General features: G+C 42.7%; 1 protein-coding gene across 1 annotated transcript in view; it reads right to left on the bottom strand.

Annotated features, from left to right (window-relative positions):
• The window catches only part of CGNL1 (cingulin like 1), a 149,347-nt gene that overhangs the window by 91,336 nt on the left and 36,890 nt on the right, over positions 1 to 21,121 (bottom strand). The window contains exons 2-4 of the mRNA XM_088445190.1: positions 18,092 to 19,673; positions 7,421 to 7,515; positions 1,679 to 1,772 (exon numbers count right to left, since the gene is read on the bottom strand). Coding sequence (XP_088301316.1) covers positions 1,679 to 1,772; positions 7,421 to 7,515; positions 18,092 to 19,654 — 1,752 coding nt within the window. The 5' untranslated portion in view covers positions 19,655 to 19,673. The remainder of the gene's footprint in view (positions 1 to 1,678; positions 1,773 to 7,420; positions 7,516 to 18,091; positions 19,674 to 21,121) is intronic.

The following is a 21,121-nucleotide window of genomic DNA, read 5'->3' as shown; positions in this document are numbered from 1 at the left end:
CAGGTAAGTGATCACCGCACTGCCGGGAGCAACTGTCTTGTCAAGATTTCATCAGAGTGGACAAGCTGAATGTCAATATGATAAACTTGTCAACATGATGAATGTCGGCAAAACATTACAAACGCTCGATGGACAGCTGCAGCTAAGATAACCAACCTATCACAGGGAAGTGTAGTCTGGGACTGGGGAAGTAATAAGTATACCATTGTCCATTAACATGATAAAAGCACATTATTCCTAAAGACACTTCCAATAAGATAACACCAGTTTCACTTTCAACTAGGGATGTGCAGGCTCGGATAGGTTCGAGTTTGCACGTGGAGTTCGGATTTTTCCCTCCAAAAAAACGGAACTCAGAACGAGGCAAAACGTCATCTTACATGGACGAACATCATCATTCCTGGACAAAAGACCAGGAATGATGATGTTCGTCCATGTAAGATGACGTTTTGCCTCGTTCTGAGTTCCGTTTTTTTGGAGGGAAAAATCCGAACTCCACGTGCAAACTCGAACCTATCCGAGCCTGCACATCCCTACTTTCAACACATACTTTGGCCATACAAAATGAATCACCAGGAAGTAAATCAGACCATAGTACATGTGGTATTTCCCAGGGTTTTGCAATGTGTCTGGTGTTACACTGCAGCCCATGTAAAAAGAGGAGAACTGCTGGCACAGAGAGCCATGGATCCTGGTACCTGCCAGATTTCCTGAGCAGTATTATCTCGTTCAAGACAGAACTCAACACAATTAAATCCTCCCTCACAACTTGTCTAAACGAGCCTGAAACTTCCACAGAAGTATATAAATGGTTTGTGTGGCATCACTCAGCACCTTCTAAATTGCAATAAACAATGCCAAATTGAAATAAAAAGAGCAAAAGAAAGACAGCTTTAGGATGGAAATCCCGGTTTGAGGAGCTTATAATCTAAATGAAAACAGAACATATATAAATAGAAATTAAAAAAAAACAAGAATACTTGATTGTGTAGCTGTCAGAAGAACGAGCAAACATACAACAACAATCAAAGATATCAAAACAACACCTGCAACATATGCAAACAATTGTAGAACTGTATTCACACAGCTCAGTAATTAATCGGTGGTAAATTTCAGCCAATAATCATGTGGTGCTTAGTACATGCATTTAATTGTATGTTCTGAGGAGCCGTCGAGCCCTCTATTTAATCTGCTCTAGAAAGCAGTCATGAGACGTGGATTAAGGAAAAAAAGAAAAACAAAAAACATTTTTCATACTTTAAAATTCTTTAAGGAGTTAAATATTTGTGTTCCACTTAGGTTCACCTTAATTTAATTCCGTTCTCAGCTAGTAATATGTGTTCTTGGGCCAGGACTCAGTGAGCTTATAGTTTCCAAAGAAGACCATTGTAACAGAACATTTACTATTACACCCATTATGTATTATTATGGAGGAAAACAGGCTATGTGGCAATCAATAACCTTTCCATTTGAAATAATAAGAGAAAACTGACAAATTATCAGTCGCAATTGTGTTAATAATGACTATTTTATCATAAAAGTAAAACACCACTATAATCACAATATGAGAAAACACAAAAGTAATAAAAAGGTAATTAAAAGGCGAACAGTAATTACATTAATGACTTCTTATCTCTATAGTAAACACCACTTAAGTAAAAGGAGTGGGAATATTTACCTGCACAGTGCTAGATGCCCGGGACTTTAGTGTCTGAATTTTTTCAAAAACCAAATTAACTTTTCTTTTTGTTGCATCATCATTCTCATGACTCCTGAAATACAGAAAGGCAAAAATAAGCTTTTATGGTGCATATTGTTTTTAACATCAGAAGCAGTTAGGTTCATATGTGCAAAGAAAAAAAAACAGAAGCCTGTCTGTATAAAGACCTGTTATCAATTTCTAAGGGCGGTATTCAATTGTTTTGCCCCTTTAAACGCACGACAGGAGCTATTCAATTGTTGCTCCTGTTAGGCATGATCAGCTGCTAGCGCACCATTACAGCTCGCAGCCCAAGGGGGGTGCGAGCTGAAATAGGCGAAAAATTAAATTTTTGGGCGCCCAAACAACACTTTTTCACGATCGCGTCCAGCACTTTGGTCAGGGGTAGCCATTTTACGCAGCTAAACCCGACCACTTTGGTCGTGATCAGCGTGAAAAACAGCAACAATTGATTAGTGCACCGCGATCTCCCGTCACTTTAGACGGGAGTTCGGGCACACTATATCAATTGAATACCACCCTAAGGGGCCTATGTATCAAAACTTGATGTGAGATAAAATTGTGAGATATATATATATATATATAACCAACCGATCAGCTCCTAACTATCATTTTTTAAACACAGCCTACAAAATGTAAGTTAGAAGCTGATTGGTTGGTCATATATATCTCTCAAATTTATCTCACATCAAGCTTTGATGCATATGCCCCTCAGAGTTAGAAATAAAAAAACATTGAATACATAAGTGTTAATAGAAGATATGTAAAGGAGTCAGTACTGTACCAAAGACATTGATATGTGGACAGGAATACTGAAAGTAAAATATAAAAGTATTTATTAGGCCTTTCATTGCTCAAAACAGAATGTAAACACAGCCCAACATACAAAACCACCTGTGTGGAGCAGTTTCAGAAGCAGAGTTTCGCTATTATCCAATGAAAGCTACAAATGGTTTGAAATTCAATTACATTTCACCAGTTCCACATGTTCACTGTACAATCTGACTTCAACAGACTCAGGTTTGCAGTGTTTTTCAACACACCTGGGGGCTGTTTTTCAATATAGCAGATGGATCTCTACAATCATTTCCCTGTTGGGTGGAAACTAGACCAGGCTGTTTTGGAAGAAAGTTTATGCAAGCAGACCGTTTTTACTTAACCTACTAATAATACAGGGCTGTTAACATTAAAGTATATGTACTAAGAAGACTCTGGAGGAGCAAGTTCTAAGGTTTGTAATGAAGAAAAATTTGGAGAACAGGTACCTCAGAGGATATGCTAGCCATGGAAAACAAATACTACATCCTTTATAGGAGCTTGAACTTAATATTGTGCGCTAGTAGAGTTCTATGCAATTTAATGTACCGCGTCTTCCCCTTTATATGCTTCCACACCCATTTCCCCTTTTTCTGTTATGTACCTATATTTTACATTTCTAAAAATTTTATAAAAATTAATTATTGATGTAGTTACAAATCCATATGACTTTTGGTTGTAGGGTTTTGTGAAGAACCAGGTGTATCAGGAAGGAGGACATACAGGGCCAGTTCGAGGCATGTTCGACCAGTGCGGTTGAACAGGGGCGCCACCCCATAGTGGGTGCACCCCTCCCAGCCATTCCCTATTTCAGCGGGACAGTCCCGTTTTGTCGGGCACTGCCCCTCTGTTCCACCTGCGGGATGAAGTGTCCCACGAGCAGTCGGGAGGTTGGGCACCTCCACTGCCACAGCTGTGCTGCCCCGGAGAAGAGGAATGGATGCCGCGCACATCCATTCAGTGCAGGAAGAGAGCTGGGGGCAGCCCAGCTACTCACGTAGTGCTGGGCTTGCCCCCAACCTGACGTTAAATGCGAGGTGTGCCATACGGGCACACCCCCAAATATCATGTAGGGGTGTGGCTTATGGTAATTAGGCCATGCCCCCATTTACGACTGTGCACAGGTAACAGGCACATGAGTCCCATCCTGCACAGGGCGCGGCTCCCCCTGGAGCCAGCCCTGTTGGGTGGGATGCATCAATCATAGCATTTTGGATTCAAAGCATCCTGCCAATGATCACATGCATACCAGTGTTTAGCAATGCCATATGCATGAAGATTTAAGCAAAGGACAGCTCTCCTGATAAGAGTTGTCCTTTGCAGTCTGGGGACTTTCTGGTTTATGACCCAGGTGTCCTTCTGCACATGCGCTACAGTTGGCCAAGCTCCAGATAGATTAGCTTTCCAAAGCCTGGTGCATATACGGAAATTGCAGTAAAACCTCCACAAACTGCATTTTTAGAGATTTGACTGCATTTGTCATCCCGCCACTTGCCAGATTTGAAAGACAGCATTAGACATTATATAATGGCTATTCCACCTGACATGTTATGTTCTGCTATAGAGAATGCTGTGCTTTGAATGCAAACTTGTTGACCACAATGGAGAACACATTGAGCAATTGTAGCGCTCTTTGTATTGCCACATCACCTCCTAGTGACAACATTTGTAACTTTTTTTTTTTTCAAATAAATGTCTATCGCATTCTCTGAAATATCTGCTGCCCAAATTTCCTTTCATTACAAACCTTAAGGGGCGTACACACGATGCAATATTTTAAACGATATTTGCTGTTTTTGACGGATTGTTTACCGATGCGCTTCCCGCTGGTTGTTGGTCGCGGCCTGTGATCTCTTGAACATGTAGAAAGATCACAACCAATCTTTCACGATTTGGCACACATCGTTCCATGTATATGCACGATGAACGATTTCATAGACGACTAACGATTTGTTGTCACTGTTCCTGGCCACTCCCCTCCACAATTTTGTGCGAGAGTGTTCAGGAGTTCAAGGGAAATCATTAACAAGATCTTACCTTGGCCTAAATTTCACCGTGTGTACGTAGCTTGAGAACTCGCTTCAGAGTACTCCAACTAAAGGTGCCCATCCACTTGCAGATTCGAAAACGACTGCACGATTACTACATTGTAATCCTGCAGTAGTTTGTCAGTCTGTGATGAGCCTGCACTGAACGAGCAGTCATTCAGTGCAGGGTCATCAATCATCTGCAAACATGCTCAACCTGACGATATCGTCAGGTTGTCCAGCATGTTTGCACGATGATAGAAACGACCAGCAGGCACACGCATCTCTGGTCATTTTAGACATTTTTGCAAACAATTTGCAAACGATTGAACGATCGTTATCGTTCAACTTAGTCGTCTAGTGGATGGGCACCTTAAAGATACTTGCCATTTTAACAGCCCTGTATTACTCAGCACTGTACATTGGACTGGTAAAGCAAAATATGAACATGAACATATTCAATTGGCCGCAAGATTTTTGCAGCAAGAATTAACACGGTTATTGTGCCCAATTTTAGATTGCATGCTACCGATTCTCTTGATCTAATTTAAGCAATAGGAAGCGGCAATGTTTTGGCAAAAAACATGTGGGAATTTTTTTAAAGCAATTGGGGAAATCAGCTTGAACCCTTAAGAAAAAAATGTAAAAGAAAAACTAAGTAGCGACAATAAAAAAAACGTAAAAGATTTAAAATGGCTGATTTTTGCTTTTTTCATTAACTGAAGAAAAAATAATTGAAAGTGTTTTTAGCAAACAAAGCTCTTTATTAATTTGGGGTGCATAAATATGCCTGTTTAGTTATTTTTGTGTCATTTTAAAGACACTTTTACAGTTTTGTTAAAGAAAAAAAAACACACCTGTAACTCCCAACTGCAACCTTAAAAACACCTGTCCCATCCATACAGCACTTCCATATACTTGTCCCACATCTTTTAAACCATTATTCTACACTTTGCAGAATAATACCCCAATAAGGACTGTTCCCAACTTTGCACTTTCTCTGAATCTGTGAGATAAAATCTGCGTTAATTCATACTGATATTACCGCAGCTACAATTCTCGCGCTTAAGTGAATACTTAAAACCTCATGCCCATCAGAAATTTCCGGTGCAACAAAAAAAAAAAAATGGTGGCCAATTGAATATGCCCATAGATTTTATCACCGGAGTGTTAAGCGTCAGAGAAACGTGCTGTTCTGCTGCAAAATAATATTTCTGTGACATTTTACAGCCACTTGGCACAATTGTATGCATATCAAACTAGTAATGCTGCGTACACACGGTACGATGGCAACGATCAGATAACGATCAGACGATCGTTGTCTGATCGTCCTGCATGTGTTGGATGTTCATCCAACACATGCAGTTACCCCTTAACGACCATGACAACCCGCAAACTACATTCGTGAGTCCCTATAGTAAGCAGGCTAACCTGATCGATATTGACCAGTCTGCCTGCTTACACAGACGACGGTAGTTGGTCGATAACAACCATACGTGGCCGCTCATCGACCATCGTATGGTCATTTGCAGGGGCCAGAAACTGTCAGATTTTAACAATAGGATCGTTAAAATCTGATAGCTTATTGTACCGTGTGTACGCAGCATTAGACTTTTTAATGCACATATTTCTCATATATTGCTAAACATTATAAAAAATATTTAGCCAGCTATTTCAGCCAAGAAATGTGTGAAGATCATGGAACGCATTATAAGCAAAACTACATCAGAGCCATTTACAAACAAGTATTTTTTTACCATTTTAATCAAATGAATTTCAGATATTTGGGTAACTCGTGTCTGTAGTAAAAGGTGTAAGAAAGTCTTAATAAGGCCGGGTACACATATCGGGGCGGTTTGCAGTGTTGGAACAACAAATCATCATATAGTGTGTACGCACAAATGCGCGTTCCCACAGGTTCGCATAAGAGATCTTCTGGTTGGCCGTGCTGCACGGCCAATTAGATGATATCATATGCGACTTGGTGCCTATCGTGTGGTGTGTGCGACCAACAGTTGCCAGTGATCTTTATATTGGGAGCAACGACTAATCGTATACGATTAAACGATAAGATAGTTCGGTCGTATGAGAGATTGTAACACTCAATATTGTTTCTTCTAGCCTCAAGGTAAATCGGGGGAAAGGTCGTTCCAATTACAGTTTGTTTAGGTGTGTACCCAGCCTAAAGCCGCACATCCACTAGACGACTAGGGAAAGACAGTACGATTACAACATTGTAATATTACTGTCAGTCCCCATCCCCTGCAGTGCCTACACTGAATGATTAGTCGTTCAGTGTAGGCACCCTCCCTAATTCCCGAACATGGCCAATCTGTCGTTATCAACAGGTTGACCAGCATGTTCGGGCAATTATGGATGACGGAAACGACCAGCGGGAGCGCGCATCGCTGATCGTTTCCGACATTGTGGTGCACGATTTATGAGCTATTGCATGATTACGATGTCATAATAGTGCAATTGCTCATTAATATCGCTTAGGGGATATGCGGCTATAGTCTAAAGAAAACACTTCTGAAATCAGCTCCAGCTGTTGAAGCATACTGTATAAAGCATACTGCATTAATAATACAATGATGGAATACTAACCAGCTATACTTTAGATTAACTAAGTAAACATGTCATTTCACAGCATCGTTTTATATCATTATTTATCCTCACTAGTCTGATCACTGAATTCCCCAAATTTTAAATGGTCAATATATGTTTTTATTTACACAAAACTTAAAGTGCTCTAAAGGAAAAGGTGGGGTCTTTCAATGAGAACTACTGTACATACTGTAATGTCAAGAAATTTGACAATTAACATTTAGCAGATACATGCAAATACTTTACTAACCCTTCTTTCAAGTAATTAAAGAGTATCTGTTTTGCAGTCTCTTCATTAGTTTGCTGTGCAAGTTGCTGCTGGCCCTTCAGAAGATCTGGTGTCGTCTGACAAGAAGAAGAATCTGTATTAATAGAGAACAACTAAGCCACCTCAACAACATAAAACACCTGTGGCATTTATACATGTAAATACAGCTGAAGACCAGAACATTAATAAATCACGGATGGATGGAAGAAACCACTAACTAAAGGTGCCCATACATCAGCGACGGATCGCCGCGATGCAGGGCTGCGATTGGAAATTTATGATGGCACACCATCAATGTTCTGCGATCGGGCGCAGGATCGCAGATATTTGAGGACATGTTAAAATGTTCGCGATTTGACAATTGCGATAATTTTTTTATCGCGATCATCAAATCGACGAAATCCAACATGTTGGATTTCTGCGATCATGCGATGCTGGGTTGCAGCATCGTGGGATCGCAGCAATCCATCTCTGATGTATGGGGCCCATTAGACACAGCAAGTAAAAAGAATAATGTCAAACTACAGTATAACTGAATAAATAGGGATGAAATGGTAAAACAAACATTGAATTTATTGTATGCTATACTGTGTCCTCAAGGACCCCTAACAGTTCACGTTTTGCATACACATAGTTAGTGAACAGGTGTATTCACTACCAGCGGCGGCTTCTACCCCTTTGGATGAGGGAGGCTGCCCTAGCTGCAGATTATAGTCTCCATGCTTGCATTATGGATATTGCAGTCTCTGGGACCAGCACATGCACACAAGATGTGGTGGGACCAGTTCATGCGTACAAACACCGGTTTCTAGGGCCTGCATTGGCAGCAGCCACTAGAAGCTGGGTAGGGCTGTCAGAAAGACAGAAGAATGGAATTTTTATCATTTGGATGGAAGCCCTTGCAGCTACTTTTTCTTACCAATCTCGAACCATATTCTTGCAGTAAAAAGTTCTAGAATTCTATTTTAGATCACAAGACAACTGAATCTTAGTTCTAAAATCGTGAGTTGAATTTTTAATTAGTAGATTTATTCACCAATAGTTAAGAAAATATTCCTTAATAAATTCTCTGCATGAATTTAGCAGTCTTACATAGTAATTCCTGTAACTACAGTTCCAACACGAATAGCAGAATTTTAAAGGCTAAAGCTAGACTATTCGAATATCTGGGAACTTTCCAACCAGAAATTAAAGCACCTCTCACCTGTACACAGAAAGCCTGAATGAATTCATGAGATGTCACCTTTTTAGCCTAACAGGGTAAAATATACCTTATAAATATTGGACATGAAGTGTCCCAGGGATGTCACTGGCTATAATAAAATTGATAGACATACTGCAGAGATTGCAACCTTTTCTTAAGAATACCAGTTCAGCACCAAAAAAGAGAGAGGGAGAGAGAGGGAGAGGGAGAGGGAGAGGGAGAGGGAGAGGGAGAGGGAGAGGGAGAGGGAGAGAGAGAGAGAGAGACCGACCACAGAAGACTTGGAATTCCCCAATGTCACATAGTTTAGATTGAAAGCTCTCATGTGCAGGGTCCTCTTCCCTCGTGCCTTTCCTTCCGTCACTTCTACCATCATCTCCTCCCCACTACTTACAAATGGCACCAAGGCCCTGATTTAGAGCCGCTCGCAGGGAATGTGGGCAAATGTTATTTTTGTTTGTTTTTTTTTTTCTCCGGTCGCTCGCAAAGCTGTGGGAGACCACCCACAGCTTGTGCGAGCGGCCAGTAGTCCGTCGCGATAATCGCGACCATCGGCCTTGCGATGAGACCCTGGGGTAGGGTCTAGCTGCCGCAAGGCCGAGTGGACTTCCTGCTGTAATAGAGCAGGAAGTCCACTACTGACATCAGTAGTGATGTCAGTTAGTCCGCCCTACAAACGCCAGGATACCTGAGGGAACGCCTGCGTTTGTGTAGCCACCCACCATCGACAGCCACCCCGTCTAGTTGCGAGGCCCGAAGCAACTGAACTTCAGTCGCTCAGCGGAGATCGCGCATGCGCACGCTGGACAGGGTGCATGAGCAGTTCATTATCAGGCCACTTGCCAGCGCACGGCGCTTGCAAACGGCTCTGAATCGGGCTCCAAGTCCTTGGGGTCTGTGTCCCTATTGCTTATTTGGGTATTAGGACTGCGGCACTTGATCATCATTTCTGTGTTTATGTAATTATCAGTGAACTGAAATATTTTTGACAGCCAGTCCATGCTTTAGCCAACACCAAGCCCCCTTCCCCAGCACCATGAAATGAAGGGCACATCTCCCCGCTGTGCTTGGCACAGCAGCATATGTTTCAGGCTGACATTAATAGAGTCACACATCCAGGCACAGAATCTGATAACACTGATAATGTCAGTGTGCCGATATATCGGATCATAGACATTTATCGAACTGGTGAGGAGAAGCATCAATTATCTCAATTAGATTGATATAAATCCCACCCTTATTTGCCTGCATACCAGCTGGTACATTTAACACCTGGGACAACTCTTCTGATATAGAGCTGTCCCAGCGATGAAGAGACTTTCAGAATTATGACCCAAGAACAGAGCTTCATTAAGGCATTGGGGGTCCTGAGGTACTTTAGACAATTAGTATCATCATTAATGTCATTAGTTATATTTTAAACAAATATAAATTACCTGCACTGTGACCGAATAACCTAGCTCCACCAGGTGATCGCAGATTTGCGTCACTGCAGGGGCGTATCTATAATGGGTGCAGGGTGTGCAGGGCACACGGGCCCCTGGGTCCAGGGGGGCCCAGCACCGCACACCCTGCACCCACAGTATTACTTACCTCTCCAGGGTCCCACGTCGGCGGCGGTCCGGCACTGTAAAAACGACTAGAAAATGGGTGTCGAGGCCATTTTGCTGTCGTTTGCGCATGCGCGGTACAGAGAAAATGGCCGCCATGTAAATTTTCCTGGTGACCTGCGCATACTCTATAGACTCTGGGCACACTCTAGTGCCCAGAGTCTATAACTCCGGCGCTGGCCATGCACAGCTCAGTGCGCTGCCGGACGCTGGACAGAGAGGAGGGGGCCCGTGTCGGAGACTGCACATGGGTGCCCTCCTCTCTAGAAACGCCCCTGCGTCACTGATTAAATAGAGGGTTGTTACTCGTCCCAGAGTAGACTTACAGTACATTACCACTCCTGAGGATTCCCTCTCACCGTCAGTAACCGATTGTTACAGACTCCTCCCACTGCGTAGTGGGCATGTTACTCACTGTCACCACCAGGCTCCTACACAAGCACGTGGAACCGTTTGCACCACTATTCTGGTAGTCACAGGATACAAGCAGAAGCTGGAGGCTTAGGCAAAATGTTTATTGCTCAATGTCTTTATTAAAAAAAGCCCCCTTGCAAAAAGTGCTTGGGTCAACCACAGCCTGCAAGAGGTCTTAAGAAGCAGAGCCGTAACTAGACATTTTGGTGCCCTGTGCGAGAGAGAGCATTGGTTCCCCCCCTCACCCCCCAGTTCCCCTTCACCCCCATCACAACTGACTACCTAGAAAAAAAATTACTAGCAAAAACACCATCCACTCTTTTTCTTCTGGGATGTCTTCTCATGAGAATTAGCCTCTGCTACCCTCTCCCACCCCCTTCCCTGCACCCCACTGCCTCCTTCTCTCTGCCACCCCCTCTGCACCTCTTACTGCCTACTTCCATCTAACACCCCCTGCACCTGACACTACCTTCTTCATCTTCCCCTCTACACCTCACTCAACCTTTCTCCCAGTACCTCTCAGTCCATGTTTGTTTCCTGCTGCTTCTCCTCTTCCCTGTCCCCCTGGCTGGCAGTTGGCTCTCCGTGGGCAGCTGAGCACCCGCTGCTTCTTGTCCTCCCCGTCCTGCTGGCAGTGGGCGCTCTGCGGCAGTAATTTGATCGGCTCTGGGACGGAGTATTGGGTCCCATCACTGGGGCATGAAGACAGATGCGTCCGCAGTTTAAACTTGCACTAGACGTGAAACAATCGTGGTGCGGACCAGCAGCCAATCAGAAGCAGCCGCGTGGCTGCTTCTGATTGGCTGCCGACCCGCAAGCCGTGATTGGCTAGCGGCCAGTAGCAAATTTAAAAGGCCACCACTTGTTTTTGAGTGTCGCCGGTCCGCGATTGTCTTGCGGCCGGCGACAAGTATAAACTGTGGCTCCCGTCCCAAATGATGTGAGGAGGCGGAGTAAAGTGCAGGGGGCAGGCTGCTGTAATTTCTGATTGCGATGGGCGGCCGGTTCCGCCCTCAGGGGATTGCGCTCTGTGTGGTGGCTACCCACCCTAGCTATGGCCCTGTTAAGAAGTACAGTCCTCTCTAATAGAGTATATTATTATTCTTTTTTATTTATATGGCACCACAAGTGTTCTGCAGCGCCTTACAAAGTACATAAACAAATAAGTGAATAAGAAACCAGTGACTTACAGTACAATACAATACAGGACAAGGACATGGTTTATACACATTGCTGCATAAGCGAGAATAACACTCAAAATAAGCAGCTGGGTGTAAGCAACAAAGTGTTAGGTGCCCTTGTGGGGAGTAAGGAGTAGAAAGTATAAGTAACCAGAAGCACATGAGGGAAGAGGGCCCTGCTCTTGAGAGCTTACATTCTAAAGGGGATGGGCAGACAAACAGATGTGACACAGATGGGGTAGACAGGGTGGAATGAGCAAGTAGCAGCGGGTTGGGAAGAGAGCTGGAAGGCTTTGATGAAGTAGTGGGTCTTGAGAGCCCGTTTGAAGATTTGTAGAGGAGGTGGAGAGTTCCAGAGAGGCGGGGGTGGGAGCAAGTAATCAGTTGGCAGGAGAGGCATCGTGCATTTGTTGAATGAAGAGGGCGGACGGGAGTGCAAAAGGAGATGAGATGAGGATACACACATTCAGGGATCTCAGGCCCTCTTTTTAATCCGATTCTACCACAAAATACAACAATAGGTAAGCATGTCCTGGGTCCCTTAACCAATCAAGCTAAGTGCATGTGCTATGTATGCACACATTTAACAATGTCCCTAATGGACAGTGGGAATTGGTCACTCTGCTGTGCCTGAGACACCTGTACAGGAAGCCACATCGAGGTGCTGGCAAATCTGGAGTGGGGGATGGTTCCCTCTCATACCTTACTTCCAAATTGTGCTGGGGGACCTTATCTTCTCTGGCCAAATCTGAAGTCCAGAGGCAGAGAGGAAATATCCCCAGACAGCAGTCTTCTGGCCACTGAGTGTGAGCTATTTGTTACTTCAGGAAAACAATTAGCTGGCTAGTTCTCCCTGTATCTCCTCATACCATTCAGAAAGCTGCCAGGGAGGACATTCTGGTTTGCTGGGAGGGGGACTAGGGAAATCAGCAGCCCACAGAGGGCTCCAAATTCCCCTAGACCACGAGGGAAGAGGGAAAGGGTAAGTGCAAGTTTACGTAATTACTACATGTAAACCTTTTTGAATTAAATATTTTAACACTCTGCACCTGTGCACAAAATCAGGCTTTATACAACACAGCACTGCAGCTCGGGATCTGCTTCCCCGGGTCAGTGCTGCACATACAGTACAATCTAAGATACACATTATATATTTCATTTAAACATTTATATTATTCACCTGCCTTTGTAGCTCTAGTCTCTGAGATGGGACTTTAACCATTTCAATGTTAGCGGTAAGAGCACTCGGTAAGAGCTGTCCTTTGCGAGAGAGAGACTTCCGGGTCTATGATGGCGCAGGAGGACGCACGCACTGCAAGGGAGCGGGGGAGGGGGGTAGATGGGATCCAATTGGATCTCTATCAGGGGGGGTGTCGCGAATAGAAGCCCACCGCATCCAAGTCCCTAAATGTATCGCATTCTGGGGCTTGGTGCATATGAGAAATACGGTCAAACCCCCGAAAATGGCAAAATCGAGGGTTTGACCGCATTTCAGACATTGCTGCATCCCGCCCACAAGCTCTAAGAATGCATGCTTATCTAAGCTTTATCCATAAGGTAACATCACAGGACCATAGATATCTGCTGCACTCCCTGTTCTTACATATAGGGGATGTGTTTGGATGCGGTAAAACTCCGGAAACAGCAATTTTTCTGAGTTTTTACTGCAAAATGGCTCTGATACATCCAGCTCTAAAGTTGATTGCAGGAAAAAGAGAAAAGACAGGGACATGATGGGGTAAGGGAGAGAGGAAAGAGACCGGACAAGATGGGGAGAGACAGATGGGGGAACACAGCTAGAGAGCTAGAGATGGTGAAAGGATGGAAAATAAATGGGGGGGATAAGGGATAGGACAGGAGGAGATAGAGACAGATGGAGAAAAGAGGTACAGACGCTGGAAGGAGAGGTACAGAGAAATAGGGGGGGGGGAAAGGCAACACCAGCCACAACAGCTCTAGCGACCCGGCTCACATGCTCTGGCAGACACAGCAAGAAAAGGAGATGCAGGGGAGAGAGGAGAACACAAACCAACAATGGAGGTAAGAGGAGAAATAGGGGGAGATGGGAGAAATAGGGGGAGATGGGAAAAATGTGCGCAAGATTCCGGGATAGACCGGAGGAATAGGGGTAGACAGTTGGTTAGACAAAAGGAATAGGGCTATACAGGAGGAACAGAGGCAAGAATAGAGGGACACAGGAGGAATAGTGGAAGAGAGGGAATAGAAAGACCCTGCACAATATGCTAGCAACCTGGCTAATGACAGGTCCAAAATACTAGTATATGTATGCATGCGAGTGTGTGTTGTGTGTCTTTTCACTGGAAATTGTGTAAATTACTCCTCTTTTTTATGTTTAAATGTTGCAAGCTTCTAACCATAATGTTACAGTTTTCCTACTGCATAATTGATACTGCATCCATTCCCTATAGTAAAGACAACAAATAATTATCCATGCATTGAAATGATGCTTCTACACATTATAGTGATTACAAAATCAATCAATGTTTTTTTTGTAAAAAGAAGATTAACTTTCATTAGATTAGCTTAAATTGCAGATATGCATAGAACCCTGTGGATCAGCAGCAGTTATGAGCCAGTTCCCATTAGCAGAGCCCTCCTGGCTTCTCGACAGGAATGGAGTCAGTCTTTCAGTTATGGCTTAATCATTGTAGTCACATATTGAGAATAAAGCACTGAGAAATACATTAACCCATTCAACAGCCATACATACCAGACACTGGATGAATTAATTGTAATGGGTGGAACACAAGCTTTGTATAGTCAGGAAATACCTTCGGACTACATACACGCTTCTCCACCCTCATGTGTACATAAATACTGCACCAATAAGAGAGTGGACTGGGGAATTAGTAATACTGTTTCAGAAGGCCATGATTTGTCATAAGTGCCTTGTCTACATCAATAGGAAAGACCTATTTAACAGGTGGTGATAATGGCACAAGGACCATACACAACATATAGATCCGACCATTTGCAATGGATGATGATACTAAAAAAAGTTGTAATTAAATATTATTCCTTCTACAGAGGGCACCACAGTAGCAAAAACAAAAACTCCCAATGGGACAATTCCCAATGATATAGCAAACCTTTGTTAACACCTATAATATAACAATGAGAAATTGACAAACCCTCATGTAAATGAAATTAAGAGAAACGTTTGCAGCCAAATAGTCTTCTACCTGCTTGTAATCCACTTTACGCTCTATATCCTACAATAAAAAAAAACACTATGACATCATAAACACAGTATAATGCCCTATAAACTGCTCAGACTAAATAAAATCCAGAAGTCAGATAGACCTTAGAACTGCCTTGGCGAGCTGCCTTGCAGTAGTCCGTTAGACGGGGTACAGCAAGCAGATTAATGAGATTGACAAGGCATTTATTAAAATGATTGGGGTCACAGCAGTAACTCAGGATTTCTTTAAACGGCCAAGTTTATCAAAGTTCATTGTGAAAGGGAACTGTGAGGCTCATGATGTTATTGCCTGTTAGGTGGCCAAGCTTCAGCTGCTGGAAAGGAGCCACCTTGTCCTTGTGTTTTGTTCTCTGTTTAGTCTACTGAGCCAGGGAAACATTTTTTTTTTATGTATCTCAGGTCTCAAAAGGGGAACTGCGTAAAAAAAAAAAAAAAAGTTAAATATTATTTTGTATATTAAGGGCCGTAATCAATTAGTTTCGCATCGGCGAGAAAGCTCCGCCTGCCCGAATTTTCGCTGCCTTCGCGTGTTCTGGACGCAAATTCAATTGTCAAACAGGCAAAAATGGGACTCGGCGTGTGAACCAGGCGAAAAGTGCAGGATGAATTGGGAGAATCACTCTGTACCCCAGAAAAAGATGGGCTGACTTCGGAAATCATTATGGTAGTTCAGTATTAGCCCTAATTGAACTAGTTAGGGTATTTAAGTGGTGGTAATTGCTTGCTATTAGCGTCTTGGAAAAAAAGTGTTAAAGAATGGCATAAACCAGTGTTTTTTGAAGAAAAGTAGTTCCATCAAATTTGGGGTGCTTGAAAATGGGTACTAGCATATTTTAATGTCTCTAAAGTAAAGTATTAGAAAAAGGGAATTTCCTCTGTCATACAAGCACCTGCAATCCCAAAACACTTGGCCCCTTCTTAGAGCACCCCCGGAAGCTTATTTCGCTAGTTTTTGAAGTTGATCCCCCATTTTTTTTTTTCATTTTTGCCCCACATTTTTAAGGCGTTTTTTGGGGTGTTCTTGGCATTTTTTATTTCTTTTTTGGGTGAATTGTCTTTTTGGGGGGTGTACCAAGGGTTCTGAGTGGTTTCCCAACATCTGCACCCCAAAATATAGATTTTACACTTTTTTTCACCTGCTATTCTGTGGAGAAAAAGTTTCGCCTATTTCAGGGCATTGACTTTTCGCATAGGCAAAAATGGTCTGGAATTGAATACGGAGATAAATTTTCAGGTGAAATTTTTGCAAAAAAAAACAGGCGAAAACGGCTTTTCGCTCCTAATTGAATACAGCCCTAAGGCTGAAAAGAAAATTATGAGACATTTCCATCAAGTTCAATCCTTTATCCTCCAAATGCCCACACCATGGATTGAAATAAACAAAAAAATCTGCAATAGTTATATTGCCCAAGAGACTAAAAAAAAAAAAAAAAGACTTCCTAATCTGTCCTGACCTTTTGCAGTTATCAAACTTCTCTCTGGATCAACCTACTACCTACTATATGTGCTCATTAATGTCCGTAACCATGGTCTCTCAGTTTAGCTAGGAAATCTTTAGTCCCTTCTCCAGTGTGAATGCATAGGGTGACCTTGTCTCCTGTGCAGAGACCTGATTCTGAACAGGATTCAAGATAATTTTTTCTGAGGGCCATGAATGCATTTCACGTAATCAAGTGAAATGGCTCCTTTCCAGCATATTTAAATCTAAAAATCATTCCTCATAATCAGAACCCTCCGCATTCCTTATTAAATGTAGTCAGCACCCTTTGCTTGCTCTCTTAAATTATGAGAAATCGTTTTTGTGCACTGGTGCTAAACAGTGCCCCAGCTTAGGGGAAAGAGGAGCGAGGCAGCCGCCTTATGATACATGCTATGTTCACACAGTGTCAATCAATGCCCTTTCCTTGCTCCTATATTGTAAGGAGCTTGTTGTCAACCATCTTACAAAGTGAGGTATTTAATGTCTTACCTGTGAGTGTTTGCGTCTTTCGGACTGCAGAGACTATGGAATGCAGGGTATTTACAGAAAGGAGAATGAAACTGCAACAATCTCTTCTACTCATATCATGCCGCAAAAGAACTCACATGATGGCACATGGCGAGCTTAAAATGATATGTGCCTACTTTTATTATCTTCTCTCCGGGAGAAGCCCGGAGAGGAGATGCAACTGGCTAATGACGTGAGAGCCCCGCCCCGCCCCGCCCCCAAGGTAGTACCCCCGTCGCAGCAAAATGCCGCAATTCATGGGTACAACCGCACCTTCCAGGAGATTAGGCAAGTATGGTTCTATCAGGAAATTAAGCATGTGGTTTAGGAAAAATAAGGTATATAGTATACAAACAACGTTAACCATACTTGCTGACTTTCTGGCTGCCCAATCCAGAAGGGGGCAATCAGGACGGTGCAGCAAGGGGTGGGTGGTGCGATCGCATCATCGCAACCCTGCCCCCGCTATACAATGGGGGATGGGTGTCTAGTCTGGGAGACTTGCCCTTTCTTGCGGGCAGCTGGGAGCGCCACCCAATTTTTGGGTGCCTCCCGGCTAGTCTGGGAGAGTAGGCAAGTATGACATTAACTTATTACTTTGGTGTCAGTAATTATTTATAAAGCAACCAATATAAATGTATTTTTTTATTGCAGGGCAGAATAAATGTATTATTTGGTTGCAGGTAATATAAAATTATATATAATATTTTCCATAACAAGAAGCTGGTCTATTTCCACTTGGAGTTGGATATTCTGCATAATATATATTATATATATATATATATATATATATATATATATATAAAATGTATAGTATTACTGGATTACAAGGGAAACAAATACAGTATATTGTTTGATTTTCATGCTACTGTAATTCTCGTTTTACCTTTCAAGAAAACAATATTGGTTTGGATTGTATAATTCCCCATATAAATACCGGTATATGTTATTATGTCTATATACACAACACTATAGTCAAATTGCACACTTAAAGTATGGACCATTACCTATTAAATGTAAACATTAGCACTAACCTGTGCACTTTGACCTGATGCATGGGTATTAGCAGAGACCTTCCTATTTCCCTGGTCAGATGACAGAGCAATTCCGCTCTGTAACTTTAGAGAGGACTTCATTGTTTTAATGTCTCCATTTCTCTTGCTTTGGCCTGTCAGTGTGGCAGAATCTGTTTCATCAAAGGAGGTAACACTGGTATTTTTTGTGTCTTTTTGATACTGCAGGGAGCTGTAGTTTTGCCGCTGGACACTCACTGACGGTGAAGTTTGGACAGCAAGGCTTTCAGTGGTGTTCTGTCGCTTGAAGGGTAGTTTATAGTTTTGTGTGTGTGATTTCTGCAGGCAGACCTTTGATGGCATCAATAAGTGTTCATTTGACTTCCCTAGATTTCTGCTAAACTCATTTAAGTAATCTGTATTGCCTTGAAGGCCGAATGGTAGCGCACTGTCAACACTTCTCGCCCTCTTTCTGTCTTCTGGATTAATTCTATTCCGTTTGGCGGATCTGCCTCTTCTTTGCACAGGGACACTTGTATCAAATTTTTCAATCAACTCATCTACTCCAGGGATACACCCAGTGTCAATATCGCGACCTGTCCCAGGTACAAAAGGAATGTACCTCCGATTCTCATGACGGTTTACATTATCAGCATAAAGAGCATCTTCTTGCTCCTCTAGCCAAAATTTATGCAAGGATTGACATGAAGTTGCTGTTGTCGATGAACAGGATGACCTACGTGACAGTGAGCCCTCAAGGACTGGTCCTGCTGAATCCTGTCTTCTGAACTGGAGAACATCAGGTCTGGTCTTTCTGGACTCAACAGGAACTGTAGAATTACTACTATATGGGGATCCATTACTGGATGAAAAAGACTCTGAAGTATAAGTATCACTAGTATTACTTAAGATACTGGTGTTGTCCATAGGAGATTTATTTTGGTCTTCCTTCTTTGTAGATATATCCTTGTTATCAGATTTTACAGAATTCACCAAATTTTTGCTTACATTTCTGACAAAAGAATCTTTTTGGAAAGACCTTGAAAGCTTGTAATCTTTCTTATTTTCTTCTTCAGTAGCTGGTACACCTATACCATTTGTAGAGGACTGATAATGGCCTGCGTTCAAAACCTGCTCATTTGGATCATATGGTTTCAAAAGCTCAGGATTTCTTTGAAAATTGAACAGATTTGTGCTTAGGGATCCTTCTTTATTGTTTGAGGTACCATTGCCTGAACATACATAGTGCACTTTATTTGATGTTTTACATGTTTGCTTATATGGATTTTCTGGAAAATCATCATCGGTTTGTGAATTCTGATTGTTCTTGGAGCTCAGTACTGATTTGCTTACTGAAAGAAAATCCGTTTCAGGTGCAGGAGTATTATGCGGTAAGCATCCTTCTTTATTATTTAACACAATAAATGGATGTCCATCTATTCCCTGAACCCTGATGCTCACGCCATAGGTGCCCTCTTTAACATTTTTGGAATTTCTTGTTTTTCTTTTTTTGTCATCACTGTGTCGGATGAGAACACCACGATCTTGCTGTCTGTACTTTACACCATCAAAATGGGGATCCATTATAATGAATAAGCACCAGCTAGAAAAACAAAAACATTGGCAAATTAAGAGTCTGTTATCTATGTACACAAACAAGGAAGCAAATCTACGTCTGTAACCAGCTGATGTATTAGTGCTGACATTTCATCTGTGCCCACTATTACATTGACCCAAATTATATACAAAATAAATAACTACATTTTGTTTTTTCACTATCTACAAATGATGTCTGATTCCTTCACTCAGCTGTAGTAATGATGATGCCAGATACAACACTTAGACTGGTGCCGTCTGTTTTTTAACACTACTGGCAATGCAATAGAGGCATATTATATATTTTTCAGGTTCCAGTCCCTGCAAAGATTGAGAACAGTGCAGAATTTCAGGTCAATCGCCTGGCTCTTACCCCTTCAAACCCGTGGGCTAATTCAGCATTGCACGATTCCTGATTATCGGGAATCTTCACGTGCGCAGGACCCGTTAAGCGAACATGCAGAACGGGTCCCGTGTGATCGCACGCAGCCCCTTCTATGCCTCTGCCTGATTGACAAGTAGAGGCATTTAAGGGTCGGTGCGGGGGGCTGCTGGCGTTCCCGGAAACGGGGGTGTGTCCGCCCATTTTCCGGGACTGGCAAGGCCAGGTGCTGCATCCATGGACGCATTTTCCTGGCCTTGCAAGCCGGCCAGCCTGGGTAATCTGAGGCTTACTCAGCTGGCTGGCAGCATGGCGCCATTTCATCATCGCGACCATCGCAGCCTGTGACCTCGCAATTGCAGCAGGGGGTGTTATACATCTCCTGCTGCATTTGCATATTTACAAGGACAGAAGTACAAAGTTGCTTGCGTGTAGCTTTGCAATTCCGTCCCAAGCTGAATCACCCTCTCAGAACTCTAATGCGAGTGTTGTTTTGTTTTTAATACAAGGTAAATGTATCTCAGAGTGATCCCCTAAACCTCTATATATAGTTATAACATAGTATATGTAGTATTTTAAATGTAGCATTTGAAGCAGTTGGAACTAGAAAAAAAAAAAAAAAGTAGGGGTGCAGGCCTACAGGGCCGGAGGGGAGGGGGTCTGGTAATGCCAGGACACTCCTTACCCATGCAACAAGGCCCTTTTTCAGAGCAAAGCAGAAGCCTCTTCTGCACATGCACCCGACCTACGGAGCTGTGACCCAGGATAATACAAAGTCATCACCAGGCTCTTACCCAGTTCCACTCCTGATTCCAACTATTAACTTTACCTACATGTTTTAGTTATTTATTTATAAATCTCATACAAAGTTCAAAAGTGAAAACATCAGACACATGTGATATACCAAGTCTAAGCTGAGGAATAGGAACAACTTAACGTAATCTACTGATAAAACAGCCCTAATGTAAGTCTCTGTTTGGGACTAACCCCAGGACCTCAGTACTTCAGCGACAACTCCTCTAGGCTATTAGAGCAAGTGAGATAGATCTACCTGTGTTCTCTTGTTGTATGGT

This window comes from Taudactylus pleione, unplaced genomic scaffold (genome assembly GCF_031769625.1).
Source record: "Taudactylus pleione unplaced genomic scaffold, aTauple2 ptg000019l, whole genome shotgun sequence".
Lineage (NCBI taxonomy): Eukaryota > Metazoa > Chordata > Amphibia > Anura > Myobatrachidae > Taudactylus > Taudactylus pleione.
Note: the sequence above shows the minus strand (reverse complement) of the source record. Positions and strands in the feature narration are given on the sequence as shown.